Source organism: Hyperolius riggenbachi, chromosome 7, assembly GCF_040937935.1.
Source record: "Hyperolius riggenbachi isolate aHypRig1 chromosome 7, aHypRig1.pri, whole genome shotgun sequence".
Taxonomy (NCBI): domain Eukaryota; kingdom Metazoa; phylum Chordata; class Amphibia; order Anura; family Hyperoliidae; genus Hyperolius; species Hyperolius riggenbachi.
In genome coordinates, this window is record NC_090652.1 from 37,213,752 (window position 1) to 37,226,803 (window position 13,052).

Genomic DNA, 13,052 nt, shown 5'->3' on the forward strand with positions numbered 1-13,052 from the left:
CTTGAGGAATGCCCTATAAACAAGGAACAATTATGCAATGAGTAAAGGTTTATCCAGGATCCACTTTAAAAGGAAATACATATGGCAGTCTCCATATTACTCTCACTACAGTTGTCCAACATAAAAATGACTAGTCCTGGAAAAAGAACAAAGAAATTAGCAGCAAATACATGTGACTGGTCCCAGGTTAAAAACAGTTGTGTACCAATTTCAATACAAGCCAGAAAAGTCAGCAATTCTTTGACCATCTTTACTCCAGTAGAACATTGCCACCTACTGGACAGCATCAGAACTGCAGGAATACATTAGCCTCATCTCTACTCCTGTAGAACAGTGTCACCTGCTGGACTGCATCAGAACTGCAGGAATGCAGTTTAGACCTGTGTGCTGTTAGGCGGTTAGTAAAGGGTCACTCACCTGTTTTGCCGTCGCAGGAGGGGGGAGAGAGCAGCTCTCGGAGGTGTGAGGTTTTCATGCCCTGTACCCAGCCGAGGTCCAGCAGCAACAGGCAGGGGAAGGAGGCAGTGCAGAGAGAGGACACTGCGCTCCATGTGCAGCCAGCCAATAGAAGCTCCTTTAATCCTGTGAGAGGAAAGAGACGAAGTTAAAAGGCCAATCAAGCCAAAACAGGGAAAGAAAAAACCCACCACCACAACAAAACCCCTAAAATCCAGAAGCAAAAAAGCCTAAAGCCAAAACTAAAGCATTGACCAGAGCAGCCAGTCAAAATGTTTTCGAACTAAAGCTAAAACATGACTGGCTGCTTAAAGCACACCTAAACTGGGACAAAGATGCAGCTTCTTCAAGCCCGCCATAATCTTTGAGGCCCCTCAGTCTTTTAGGGTCCCCTCTGTTGTGCCGCTGTACACTCAAATCTCCAACCAGGTTCGGTCGGGGGCTACCAAACTTGCGCGATTCCAACCGCGATCAATCACGTGCCAGTCGGCAGCAGCGCTTGCAAAAGAAGGTGCTACGCATCCACAGAATACTTCCTGTGATGGGAGTGTAACTGATGGAGGCATGCAGACGCAACTGCACATGCCCAGTAACTCCAGGATGGAGGAGATTTTTCTGAGAGGGGGGCGGGGGGGGACAGCAGCACAATGGAAGACACCCTAAAGACACTGGGGGGCCCTTAAAGTGAACCAGAGACAAAGCACCCTCATGTATTTTACCATATATATCAGTGGGAACATTAGAGAAAACACCTATCCTGCTCTCTGTTTCATTCTTTACTGCTCAGTCTGCTTGTTACCAGCCCTGATAAAATTCCCGACTGAGCATTCAGTCTGGCTTTGCTCAGGAATCATTATAGCTGACTGTCTTCTCTGATGTCTTTTCAAGCCCAAGCCTGCCCCCTTTTGGCTCTGCTATAATGACTCTGCTATAAGGATTCCTTAGCAAAGCCAGACTGAATGCTCAGTCGGGAATTTTATCAGGGCTGATAACAAGCAGGCTGAGCAGTGAAAGATGAAACAGAGCAGGGTAGGTGTTTTCTCTAATGTTCCCACTGATATATATGGTAAAATACATGAAGGTGTTACGTTTCTGGTTCACTTTAAATACTTTTTAGGGCAGGAGGAAGCCCCAGGCAAGCAAAGTCATCTCTTTGTGGTCCCAGTTTATGTTCTTTAAAGCCCTGATCTACATTGTATGAGCGTCTTCCCGGTTACAGGCAGATTTCCCACAATCCCCCTCTCACCCTGCAGACGATGGATCAGCCAGGTCAGCTGTTTCTCGGATATGTTGGTCCAGCTCAGGTCTAGCCTGACCGGCTGTCGTCTGACGATACCGCTCAGCATTGGAGGGGTGATTGATTTCCGCCTGCTCAAGTCGATGGAGGTCCACAGTCGTCGATCGCAGCACCTGCAGAGTCAGGAGAGGCATACAGTGAGTGGAAGAGTGAGGAGGATTGTATATAGCCGGTACGCAGCCATCCATGGTGACCGGTATATAGCCGGTACACAGCCATCCATGGTGACCGGTATATAGCCGGTACACAGCCATCCATGGTGACCGGTATATAGCCGGTACACAGCCATCCATGGTGACCGGTATATAGCCGGTACGCAGCCATCCATGGTGACCGGTATATAGCCGGTACGCAGCCATCCATGGTGACCGGTATATAGCCGGTACGCAGCCATCCATGGTGACCGGTATATAGCCGGTACGCAGCCATCCATGGTGACCGGTATATAGCCGGTACGCAGCCATCCATGGTGACCGGTATATAGCCGGTACGCAGCCATCAATGGTGACCGGTATATAGCCGGTACGCAGCCATCCATGGTGACCGGTATATAGCCGGTACGCAGCCATCCATGGTGACCGGTATATAGCCGATACGCAGCCATCCATGGTGACAGGTATATTAGCCGGTACTCAGCCATCCACAGTAACCGGTATATAGCCGATACTAAGCCATCCATGGTGAGCGGAATCTATCCCGAGCCTGGACAGAAATAAGAGGCGAGAAGAATATTGTGTTACATCACAAAAGATGGGCAGTGTAGCACGAGGGTGTGATGTCTGCATGTACCGCTGACCCCCTTCCCCTGATGACTGCATGCCTCCGCGATGCCCCATTATAACACTGGAGCCAAGATCTCCCCACAACCTCCCAGTGTCTACAGAATTCAGCGGCCACTGACTAAACAGCTGGTGAAACAGACATGAGATATAGACCAGGTGAGGAGAGTAGACTGGGGAGGAAGGGAAGACAAGATAGGTGGGGAAGGGGCGCCTGGGAATGACACAGAAAGGGGGTGAGGCTTAAGACAGACCCCACCCCCCAGGGGAGGGGGGCGTGTAACATCGGACAGGAGGTGGTCAGGCTTTATGGCTGACAGGAGTACAGAATAAAATGGGGGTGTAACATCACAGAAAGGGGGAGTTAGCGGCCATAGGGAGGGGGCAGATTTTTTTTTTTTGGGGGGGGGGGGGGGGTTAGGACTGGGAAAAGGTAGGTGTGTGGGGAGGAATTTATAGCAAGAGGTGGAATTTATTCCCCCCCAAAAAAAAATCTGTTAAAAGACAAATGTAGCGAGAGGGATATGGAGCCTGTCATATTTATTTTTAAACCATACCAGTTGCCTGGCAACCCTGCTGATCCTCTGCCTCTTACTTTTAGCATTAGACCCTGAACAAGCATGCATCAGATCAGATGTTTCTGACATTATTGGCAGACCTGACAAGATTAGCTGCATGCTTGTTTCTGGTGTGATTCAGTCACTACTGCAGCCAAATAGACCAGCAGGGCTGCCAGTCAACTGGTATTGTGTAAAAGGAAATAAATATGGCAGCCTCCATATCCCTCTTGGTTCAGTTGTCCTTTAAAGGATACATGTGTATGTACAGTGCCTAGCACACAAATAACTATGCGGTGTTCCTTTTTTTCTTTCTCTGCCTGAAAGAGTTAAATATCAGGCATGTAAGTGGCTGACTCAGTCCTGACTTGATAAGAAATTCAAACTATAAAACACTTTCCTAGCAGAAAATGGCTTCTGAGAGAAAAAAAAAAAAAAAAAAAAAAAGAAGGAGGTAAAAAAGGGGAGTTTCTTATCAGTGAGGGTCACACTGTAGTCACTTCCTGTCTGAGTCAGGACTGAGTCAGCCACTTACATACCTGATATTTAACTTTCAGGCAGAGAAAGAAAAGAACACAGCATAGTTATTTGTGTGCTAGGCACTGTACATACACATGTCTATTTCATGATGTCACATGTCACTTCGGGTATCCTTTAACAGTGATGCAGGCTGCAGGCCTTAGGGAAGGGTTACTACACCAGTTGCCCGTGTAGCCCAGCCTTTGGGAGATCATTTCAACACAGAAAGGCCTTTGCTGACAAAAACACACTCAGGCAAATGCAAATACACACGCAGGTTCAGCTGACTGCCTAAGCTTGAGGAGGGGTCACACTTGAGTCCACAGGCAAAAACTGCAGCGTTTCACCGCGGACAGATCTGCACTATTTTTTCCCCGTCAGCCAGCTGACTGTCAGCAACACGGAATCGAACGCGATGTGCGTAGAAAAGCAGCACTGCCGGTATTTATTTCCTACTGCGGTGAGAAAACACGCTTGTGTTTTATATTACATAAACGCACACGATATTAAGTGTGAGCCCCACCTGAGCCATGCAGACTGGCTGACAAATCAAAAATGAGTAGACGTAAGAGATGGTCAGTAACAACCCATGTCAAGTTGTTGCAAATATTTTTACACCGCTTGGAATCCAACCAAACGGAGTAGCAAGTTACTTTGACTAGTCCACCCCCCCCAGCTGCATGAAAGTCAGTCTGGGCCACGCCCCCAGCCATGCTTCTCAGTTGTCTGGGCCACACCCTGAGCCATGCCTCTCAACCAGCTGTCTGGGCCACGCCCTGAGCCATGCCTCTCAACCAGCTGTCTGGGCCACGCCCCCAGCCATGCCTTAACCAGTTGTCTGGGCCACGCCCCCAGCCATGCCTCAACCAGTTGTCTGGGCCACGCCCCCAGCCATGCCTCAACCAGTTGTCTGGGCCACGCCCCCAGCCATGCCTCAACCAGTTGTCTGGGCCACGCCCCCAGCCATGCCTCAACCAGTTGTCTGGGCCACGCCCCCAGCCATGCCTCAACCAGTTGTCTGGGCCACGCCCCCAGCCATGCCTCAACCAGTTGTCTGGGCCACGCCCCCAGCCATGCCTCAACCAGTTGTCTGGGCCACGCCCCCAGCCATGCCTCAACCAGTTGTCTGGGCCACGCCCCCAGCCATGCCTCAACCAGTTGTCTGGGCCACGCCCCCAGCCATGCCTCAACCAGTTGTCTGGGCCACGCCCCCAGCCATGCCTCAACCAGTTGTCTGGGCCACGCCCCCAGCCATGCCTCAACCAGTTGTCTGGGCCACGCCCCCAGCCATGCCTCAACCAGTTGTCTGGGCCACGTCCCCATATAAGTACAAGGATATATAGTAAAAAAAAGTATTTCTGAAGAGACAAAAAAAAAAAAAAAATAAAGTTTCAAGATGAGCTTAAATTTTAATGTATCAAAAAGTTATTTTGTAAAAACAGAGTTCACAAATCTTCAAGCAAATTCATCTTTGCAAACATCCCATTATCAAGTAATAAAAACATATGTTGAAATATGCAATTGTTTGAAACTGCAGCCTTTTTAAACAATTGCATGCTTCAACATATGTTTTTGGAACTTGATAATGGGATGTTGTTTGCAAAGATGAATTTGATTTAAGATTTGTGAATTCTGTTTTTACAAAATAACTTTTTGATACATTAAAATTTAAGATCTTGAAACGGTCTGTTCAAAAATGCTTTATTACTATATATCCTTGTACTTTTATATTATTGGTGTAACGCACCATTGAGTATATGGTTTTTGGTCTCCCAATTTTTCCAATTACAGTGATGGGCCACGCCCGCAGCCGTAATGAACATGGATTTGCATCACTCAAGCATGCAGAGATGGTCAATGGGATGTAAATTTTGTCTTCATGTAAACAGTATGCAGTTTGAAATTGGGTCAAGCACTGATTTTGATCGTCCCAGTCCCGGAAGCTGCACACAATTGGCAGAGAGTCTGAACGAAAGCTGGAGTGAGGCCTGGTGCACACCAAAACCCGCTAGCAGATCTGCAAAATGCTAGCAGATTTTGAAACGTTTTCTTATTTTTCTGTAGCGTTTCAGCTAGCGTTTTGCGGTTTTGTGTAGCGGTTTTGGTGTAGTAGATTTCATATATTGTTACAGTAAAGCTGTTACTGAACAGCTTCTGTAACAAAAACGCCGGCAAAACCGCTCTGAACAGGAGTTTTTCAGAGCGGTTTGCGTTTTTCCTATACTTTACATTGAGACAGAAACGCATCCGAAATCAAAAAAAATGCCTCACCCCGGGAGTATGCGTTTCTGCAAAACGCCTCCCGCTCTGGTGTGCACCACCCCATTGAGATACATTGACCAAGCGTATCCGCAGCCGCAAGCGGATCTGAAAACGCTGAAAAAGCCGCTCGGTGTGCACCAGCCCTGAGTGGCTTACATTTCATTGATCATTGCTAGTTACAAACCATCAGTGTACAACCAGTCTCTGCAGGGCAAGGGGGGAGACCACACTGCAGTCACAACACAGGGAGGCCTTTGTTCAATTTACTTTTTCTCTTGAATTTTCTCCTACCCTCTTTCCCTGAAAATAAGCCCTAGTTGGAATTTTGAGCATGCTTGAAATATAAGCCCTACCCCGAAAATAAGCCCTAGCGTAGGGTGACCATATTTTGATTTCCAAAAAAAAGAGGACGATCACAACAGCATGTGGGCGTGGTCATGGGAGGGGCCAAATACTACAAGACCTTAGCAGGGTGCTGTCCAACTTCACGGGCATGGAGGGCCGTTTTTTTTTCCCAGACCACATGGTGGAGGGCCGGCCCACCACAAAATGCAATCAGATTCGTATAAGATTTCCCCACAAAATGCAATGAGATTGGCAACAGATTGCCCCACAAATGGAATCAGATTGGCAGCACATTTCCCCAAAAATGCAATCTTATTGGCAGCACATTTCCCCACAAAATGCTCTTCCTGCCGCCCTCAGCACAGTTGCTCCCACTCATGTCTGCTCGGTGTGCGTCACTCACCGCATGGCAGCTCCAGCTAAACACATACATCCTCTCCTCTTCCATCACCCCAGCGGCACGCACTGACTTGAGGCCCCCCTCCCCGAAATTAGTGGCACACAAAGCACACTGACAAAAAAATCAACACCAAAGAAAGCGCAAAGCGCGCCGCACTGAAAAATTGGGTGTGGCCAAGATGTGCTGTGGGTGGAGCCAAATACTAGCAAAATGCAGGTAGTCCTCGGTAACCATACGAGATAGCGTACACGAGGTGCCCTCAGTTTAGGTAGCGAGCTATAGGTGCTGGAGTATAGGTAGCCAAAAAAATTCAAACTGATCACTTGCTTCTCCGTGAGTTCCCCTAGACAGGGCCTTCCCTGACATTTAGTGACATGACTATGTAACCTGTAAAGCACCAGAGAAGACATCTGTGCTATATAAATTAATAACATTAAGGTAGTTAAAGAGAGTCTGAAGCATACAAAATTACCTCTTTTTTTGAGGCAGTCCTCTTCAGCATTGATGGCATAACTGAAACGCTGCTATTCTGGAGGCAGAGCTACAGCGCTAAGCTCTGCCTCCCCGGGCAGCACAATCCACGACCTGGAAAGTCGTGGATTTTTACCCTAGTATTTGTAGTGATTAAGGCCTCGTTTTGCTGCAGGATAGCGGCATTTCAGTTATGCCATTAGTGCTGAAGAGGACTGCCTAAAAGAAGATGTCATTTTGTAGGCTTCAGACTCTAAAGCTGGGTCTACACGGAGCGATGTGTCTTATCAATCGAGCCGCTGATGCTGCTCGATTGATAAGATCCGACAGGTCCCATCTCGCTGCGGCCGATTCCCTGCTCGTTCCCCACGAGCGGACAATGGCAGGGAATCGAGCGGAAGATAAGCGGCGCCGGCGGGGATCGAATCCGACGCACACACGGGCAAGCGGGTATGTGCGGGGATGCGGCAGAGTCGATCCGGCGGCTAATCGAGCCGCAGGATCGCTCCATGTACATTAGGCTTTAAGTTCAGACATTGCTGATTATACACCCTGAGGAAGGTGAACAGAATAGGAAGGAGATGGTAGGAAAGAGAGAAAGAAAAAGAGCCAGGGAAGAGAATAGAGTAGGGAGTTTGGGGGAAAGAGGACACATGCATGATTTTGTGGCAAAAGGAAGAGAAATGTGGGAAAGAGAAAAGGGGGGTATAAGAAGTGGAGGCATTGCAGAGGGGATAAAGACAGTCACACACAGTATGGGAGAAAAGAGGAACAGCAGGGAGATCTCACCAGGTCTGCAGCCTTCACTTGTCCCGTTTGACAGGAGCATGCTGATAAATGCAGAGGGGGAGGGGGGCTGGGAAGGGACACTGGAAGAGGAGAGATGCAGTCAAGCTAATCTAAACTGCCCCAGTTTATACAGTGCTTCTCCCAGAAGTCTGCTGTCAGCATTACCTGTATCACTGGCCACTGCAACATCAGACTGCCCTGCACTATTGATCCATTGTTATGATCAGAATAATAAATCAATAGTGCAGGGCACTCTGTGTCACTCACAGCAGCCAGTGATACAGGCAATAATGACAGCTAACTTCTGTAAACTGCAGAGTGCACTGCTTTACCTCTCCCTGCTAGCCTGCCAATCAGAAAGCTTGCCAGAAGTCCTTCCCCCTCACTCACCGTGCTGCTGCTGCGCTGATCTCCTCTGGCCCGGGGAAAATCACAACATCCATACTGTAACCAGATTGTGTCTCACAGAGACACATTGAAAGTGCCGCTGTGTGGCCGGGACAGGAAGGGGGCGGGGCCCCACATCCAATACAGGAAGAAGCTGGAGGCTGTGGACTGTTGGAGATCTGTGACGCTGCCTGCTCGGCTGCTGCTATCATTTCAGAGCAGGCAGTGCTCTTACAACAGCGCCGAGCCTCTGCATCAGTCAGTGATATGCATGTCAGCTAGCTTGACGCCCCTGTACCCGGGCATTTCAAAAAACCGGCCGGACGCCCCGGACAGGTCGGAAAAAGTGGACCTGTCCGGGGAAAAGAGGACGCCTGGTCACCCTATCCTAGCAGAAGTTAGAGAGGAGGAAGAGGCAGCCAGTAAGTGGGGACACAGTGATGCAGTGCCAACTGGGCACTGATCCTGTCATCTCAGCACACTGCAAGGTTATCAGCTGTGCAGGGAAGACAGGGCAAGAGCCTGATCAGTAGTATACTTTCAAATCCATGATCATCACAGTACACAGGAACAGGAAATGTTCTGCTGAGAGACACTTCCTAATAGAAATAGAAGACATCCCCTGAAAATAAGCCCTAGCACATCTTTTAGAGTAAAAATATAAAACTCTTATTTTCAGGGAAAGACTAAGTGATATTTTCCTACCAGATCAATAAAATGCCTTTTAAAGTGGACCTGAACTCTTGCACAGGACAGAAGGAAAACAGAGAAATGCAACATGTGTGTATTTAGAGAATTTATCCCAATTCCCCCTCATCTGTGACTAATCACAACTGTAATTTGATCTCAGCAAAGGAATCCTGGCTGCCTCGGCAGAGCAGCCAATTTGTAAACACGTTGTTAACCCTGTTTGCTTTCATGAAAGCAGGAAGTAGACAAGATTTATTGCAGGATTTGTAACAGCTGTAATTTTTTTTTTGGTCATTAATGCTGCTGCTCATCTTTTAGAGCAGAAAGGAAGTTCTGAGTTCAGGTCCGCTTTAAACGATAGCTTAGTGCTAAAAATATGGCAAAAATGACGCCTACTCTGTGTGTATATGGGTAGTTTTGGGGGCTTACCGCACCTCCCTTGCGCGCCGGTACATCTTCCTGCGGTAGTGCGCGTGTACGTCATGGAGATACTGCACATGTGCTGACCAGGACTTCAGAACACCGCTCTGCAGGAAGACTGAGGCTGATGCCGGGGCAAGGGAGGTGCGGTAAGCCTAATGCACTACTACCCACACACGGCAGAATTTTTGCCATATTTTTAGCACTAAGGTATCCTTTAAAATTAGCGTTTCTCAACATTTTCTCAAAAGACAAAACACTTATATAGCGCTTTTCTCCTGGCGGACTCAAAGCGCCAGAGCTGCAGCCACTAGGACACGCTCTATAGGCAGTAGCAGTGTTAGAGAGACTGGCCTAAGGTCTCCTACTGAATAGGTGCTGGCTTACTGAACAGGCAGAGCCGAGATTCGAACCCTGGTCTCCTGTGTCAGAGGCAGAGCCCTTAACCATTACACCATCCAGCCACCCTGCACTCACCAAGTACCCCCAGCATAGTAAACATCACAAGTACCCCGTTGACATATATATTTAATCCTAGTAGATAATTGGTTCTAAACAATTTCCAAGCATTTACTATTGCTTTTAGTTCGCTAAGGGCCCATTCACACTACAAGTGCTTTTCTGAGTGTTTTGCGATAAGCGATTTTTAAAATCACTCCCATTCACTTTCATTAAAATCGCTGTAAAAAAAAATAAAAAAAAAATAAAAAATCACCTGGATTCACGTACGCGACCGCGAAATTGTGGTGATTTTTACCACAATTTTAATGAAAGTAAATGGGAGTGATTTTAAAAATCGCTTATCGCAAAAACACTCAGAAAAGCGCTTCTAGTGTAAATGGGCCCTCAAACACTAACTTGGTGTCGTTTAAGATTTAACATTTTCTAAAAAACTCTAAAATGTTAGTCTTTGTTAAGTATATCAAGCTTGAGTACCCCCTGGAACCATCAGAAGTAACCCCTAAGGTACATGTACCACACGTTGAGAACCTAGGCTTTAAACCACCATCAAGGAAGAAAATAATTTTGCCGGTACTTTCACCTACCGTACTTGTTACTTTTGCAGTTGCAGAGGTATCAAAAGCTATTTTAAACAGATTATGAGAAATTATCTCCTAAGAGGAAATTTAGGAGAAAAAGGGTAATTGGATTATGGCCACAGGGTGAACAGGTCCTCCTACACTGTATGGTCCTCCAAACACTCTGACCATCAATGTATTCCCAGTACCTCTGCAGACCCCAGAGCACCACACAGATAACCCATACACAGCGAGGTGCCAGCTTATACAATGATTTGCTGATCTACACCAGTAATGCCGTTATATATCACATAAGAGCTTCAGATCTTATAGGCGAGGCCCATCACTTAAATATGGATTGAGATCTTACCACCGGTTCCAGGTCCGGCACACCCGCATACAAACACACAGCTCTTTCTGTGTTAGGTGCCTGAACACAGACAGCCACACCCCTCTCTGCATGACATGGTCCGTTCCACTGTCCAGGGGCAGAGAGTCTGGTTCTGGGCTGTGAGGAGGGGGTCGTACCACATGTCTCTCTAGCTGGAGGGGAGGGGGCTTTGGCGGTGAGGGGACAAGCGGTCTCTTTAAAAGTTGGCTCCTGGATAAAGGTTGTGCAGCATTCCTGCTACAAGTTCCCTTCTTAGCAGCAACCCCTGCGCCTCTCCTGTTCTCCTTTTCTCGGCAGTTGGACCTGGGCGACTTCTGTTTGCCGTTTCTGGTTCCATTCTGGCCATCGGTGGCTGAGCCTCCTCGGTCGTCGTCCTCATCTGAGCTGGTACTAAAGCTGACCCGAGAGGTCCGGCTGTCTCCGCCTTCACCTGTGTCGCTGCTCCCTCGTGATCCCTTGGAGTCCGAATCAGAGTCTGAGTCAGAGCTGGAGCTGGAGGTGGTGCTGTGGGCCCGGTCCAACATCTGGCACATCTGCTTGAAACGCTCTATCTTCTCCCGCTGGTGGGACCGATCCAACACCGGGGCGGGTTCAGTTGGGGTCTGAGGCTCCTGCAGAGGGGGAGAAGAGAGGAAATGTAATATCACAAGATTAGCATGTCCAAAATCTACACAAGCATACTCCGAATTTAAAAAGTTCACTCAAGTTTATTTTTTCTCACCATTTATGACAGAAGGAAAAAAAAACAAACAACAACAAAAAAAAGCCAGTACGGAACATCAGTCACGAATCTGACAACAAGACATGAGCATGAACTATAAACCTGACCATCTCAGAGTACCAGAGTTTAGAGCCACATCTATAAATCTCTGACCCCTAGAATACAGACCATCACTCAAACGTGACCATCTCTGACCACTAAATTTCAGACCATCAGTAACCAACCTGACCATCTTTGATCACTTGAATACGGGCAATCAGTCAAATCTGACCATCTTAAACGTCTCTAGAATATGGACCATTAGTCAAATCTAACCATCTTTGACCACTAAAATATGGGTTATTATAAACCTAACCATCCTTGACCACTAGACTACAGCCCATCAGTCGTAAACCTGACCACTAGAATATGGACCATCAGTCAAAACCCTGACTATCTCTGACCACCAGAATATGGAGCCTCAGCTACAAATAACCCTGTTAATGACCACCACAGTATGGCGGCCCAGTCAAAGGGCCAACCATCTTGACCACCGTATGGAGCCCCAGTTATAAAATCAGGCGATCTCGGACTACTAGATCGGTTGACAAACACTTACCTTCTTAATCTTTTTATCCTTCTCCGCTTTCACCTGGAAGAAAAAGAAAAATTGATAAAAATCCTTGGACTGGAAACATGTATGAAACCTGCCACTCCTGTCCAGATTGTAGCACAGGAAACAAAGCAGCCACCCTCCATATAACCTCAGCATAGCAGTGTACTAACAGACCACATTCACCGACAGGACACATTGGCTATCATTCATAAAGCATTTCCGCATGCGGAAATGCTTAAAACAGCTGACTTTACCGACCACTTAGCAAAGTCAGCATTCATAAAGCCTCTTTCCGCATGAAAAAAATGACACTACCGAGCAGAGTGATAAATCACCGCCTTGTGCTGTGATTATCTGAACAAATGTAGCAAAATGTTAATTCATAAAGATCACCGCAAGCGGTGTGAGGTCGGGAAGTACTGCTCCCTCTGATGTGGCGGTAACAATGTAAGTGAATGGAGACACACAGACCTCCCAGGCAGCTGCAGCAGAGCGGAACACGGAGAAATGTATCAACTCGGCAGCTTCCGTGTCTCCGCAAGCCTACCGCCTGCCTAGTTCGGGGGAATCTCCACACTACCGCACATGGATACTTTTTTATGAATGCCCACCCAGAAGTCTAAAACACCGCCAGCCGTGTTTTCCCGCACTGATTCTACATACCGACAGCACTTTCATGAATGATAGCCATTAGCTCAAAAATCCCTTCCTAACCTTCAGTCAATTTTACTGTAAGGTTACAAGATCAAACACTTAGGGGTTCTGGTTCACCATGAGCCATCTGGACAATCTAACTACTTATAGAGGCATTTATAAACGACCCTGGAGCTCCAATTGATTGATTGATTCGGGTGGCAAGCACAACACACTGAGAACCAAGCATTCAAAATACTGTACTTCTAATCCATTTAGCTGCTGAGAGAGATTCTCCAACCACAGATGGGTAAAAACGAT

The 13,052-nt window shown here is 47.4% G+C and overlaps 1 protein-coding gene across 1 annotated transcript in view; it reads right to left on the reverse strand.

Moving 5' to 3' along the window:
- FBXL19 (F-box and leucine rich repeat protein 19) overlaps positions 1-13,052 on the reverse strand; it is a 75,343-nt gene that overhangs the window by 8,447 nt on the left and 53,844 nt on the right. The window contains 4 exon segments of the mRNA XM_068243921.1: positions 418-582; positions 1,703-1,866; positions 10,762-11,393; positions 12,102-12,134. Of these exon segments, the coding sequence (XP_068100022.1) occupies positions 418-582; positions 1,703-1,866; positions 10,762-11,393; positions 12,102-12,134 (994 nt within the window).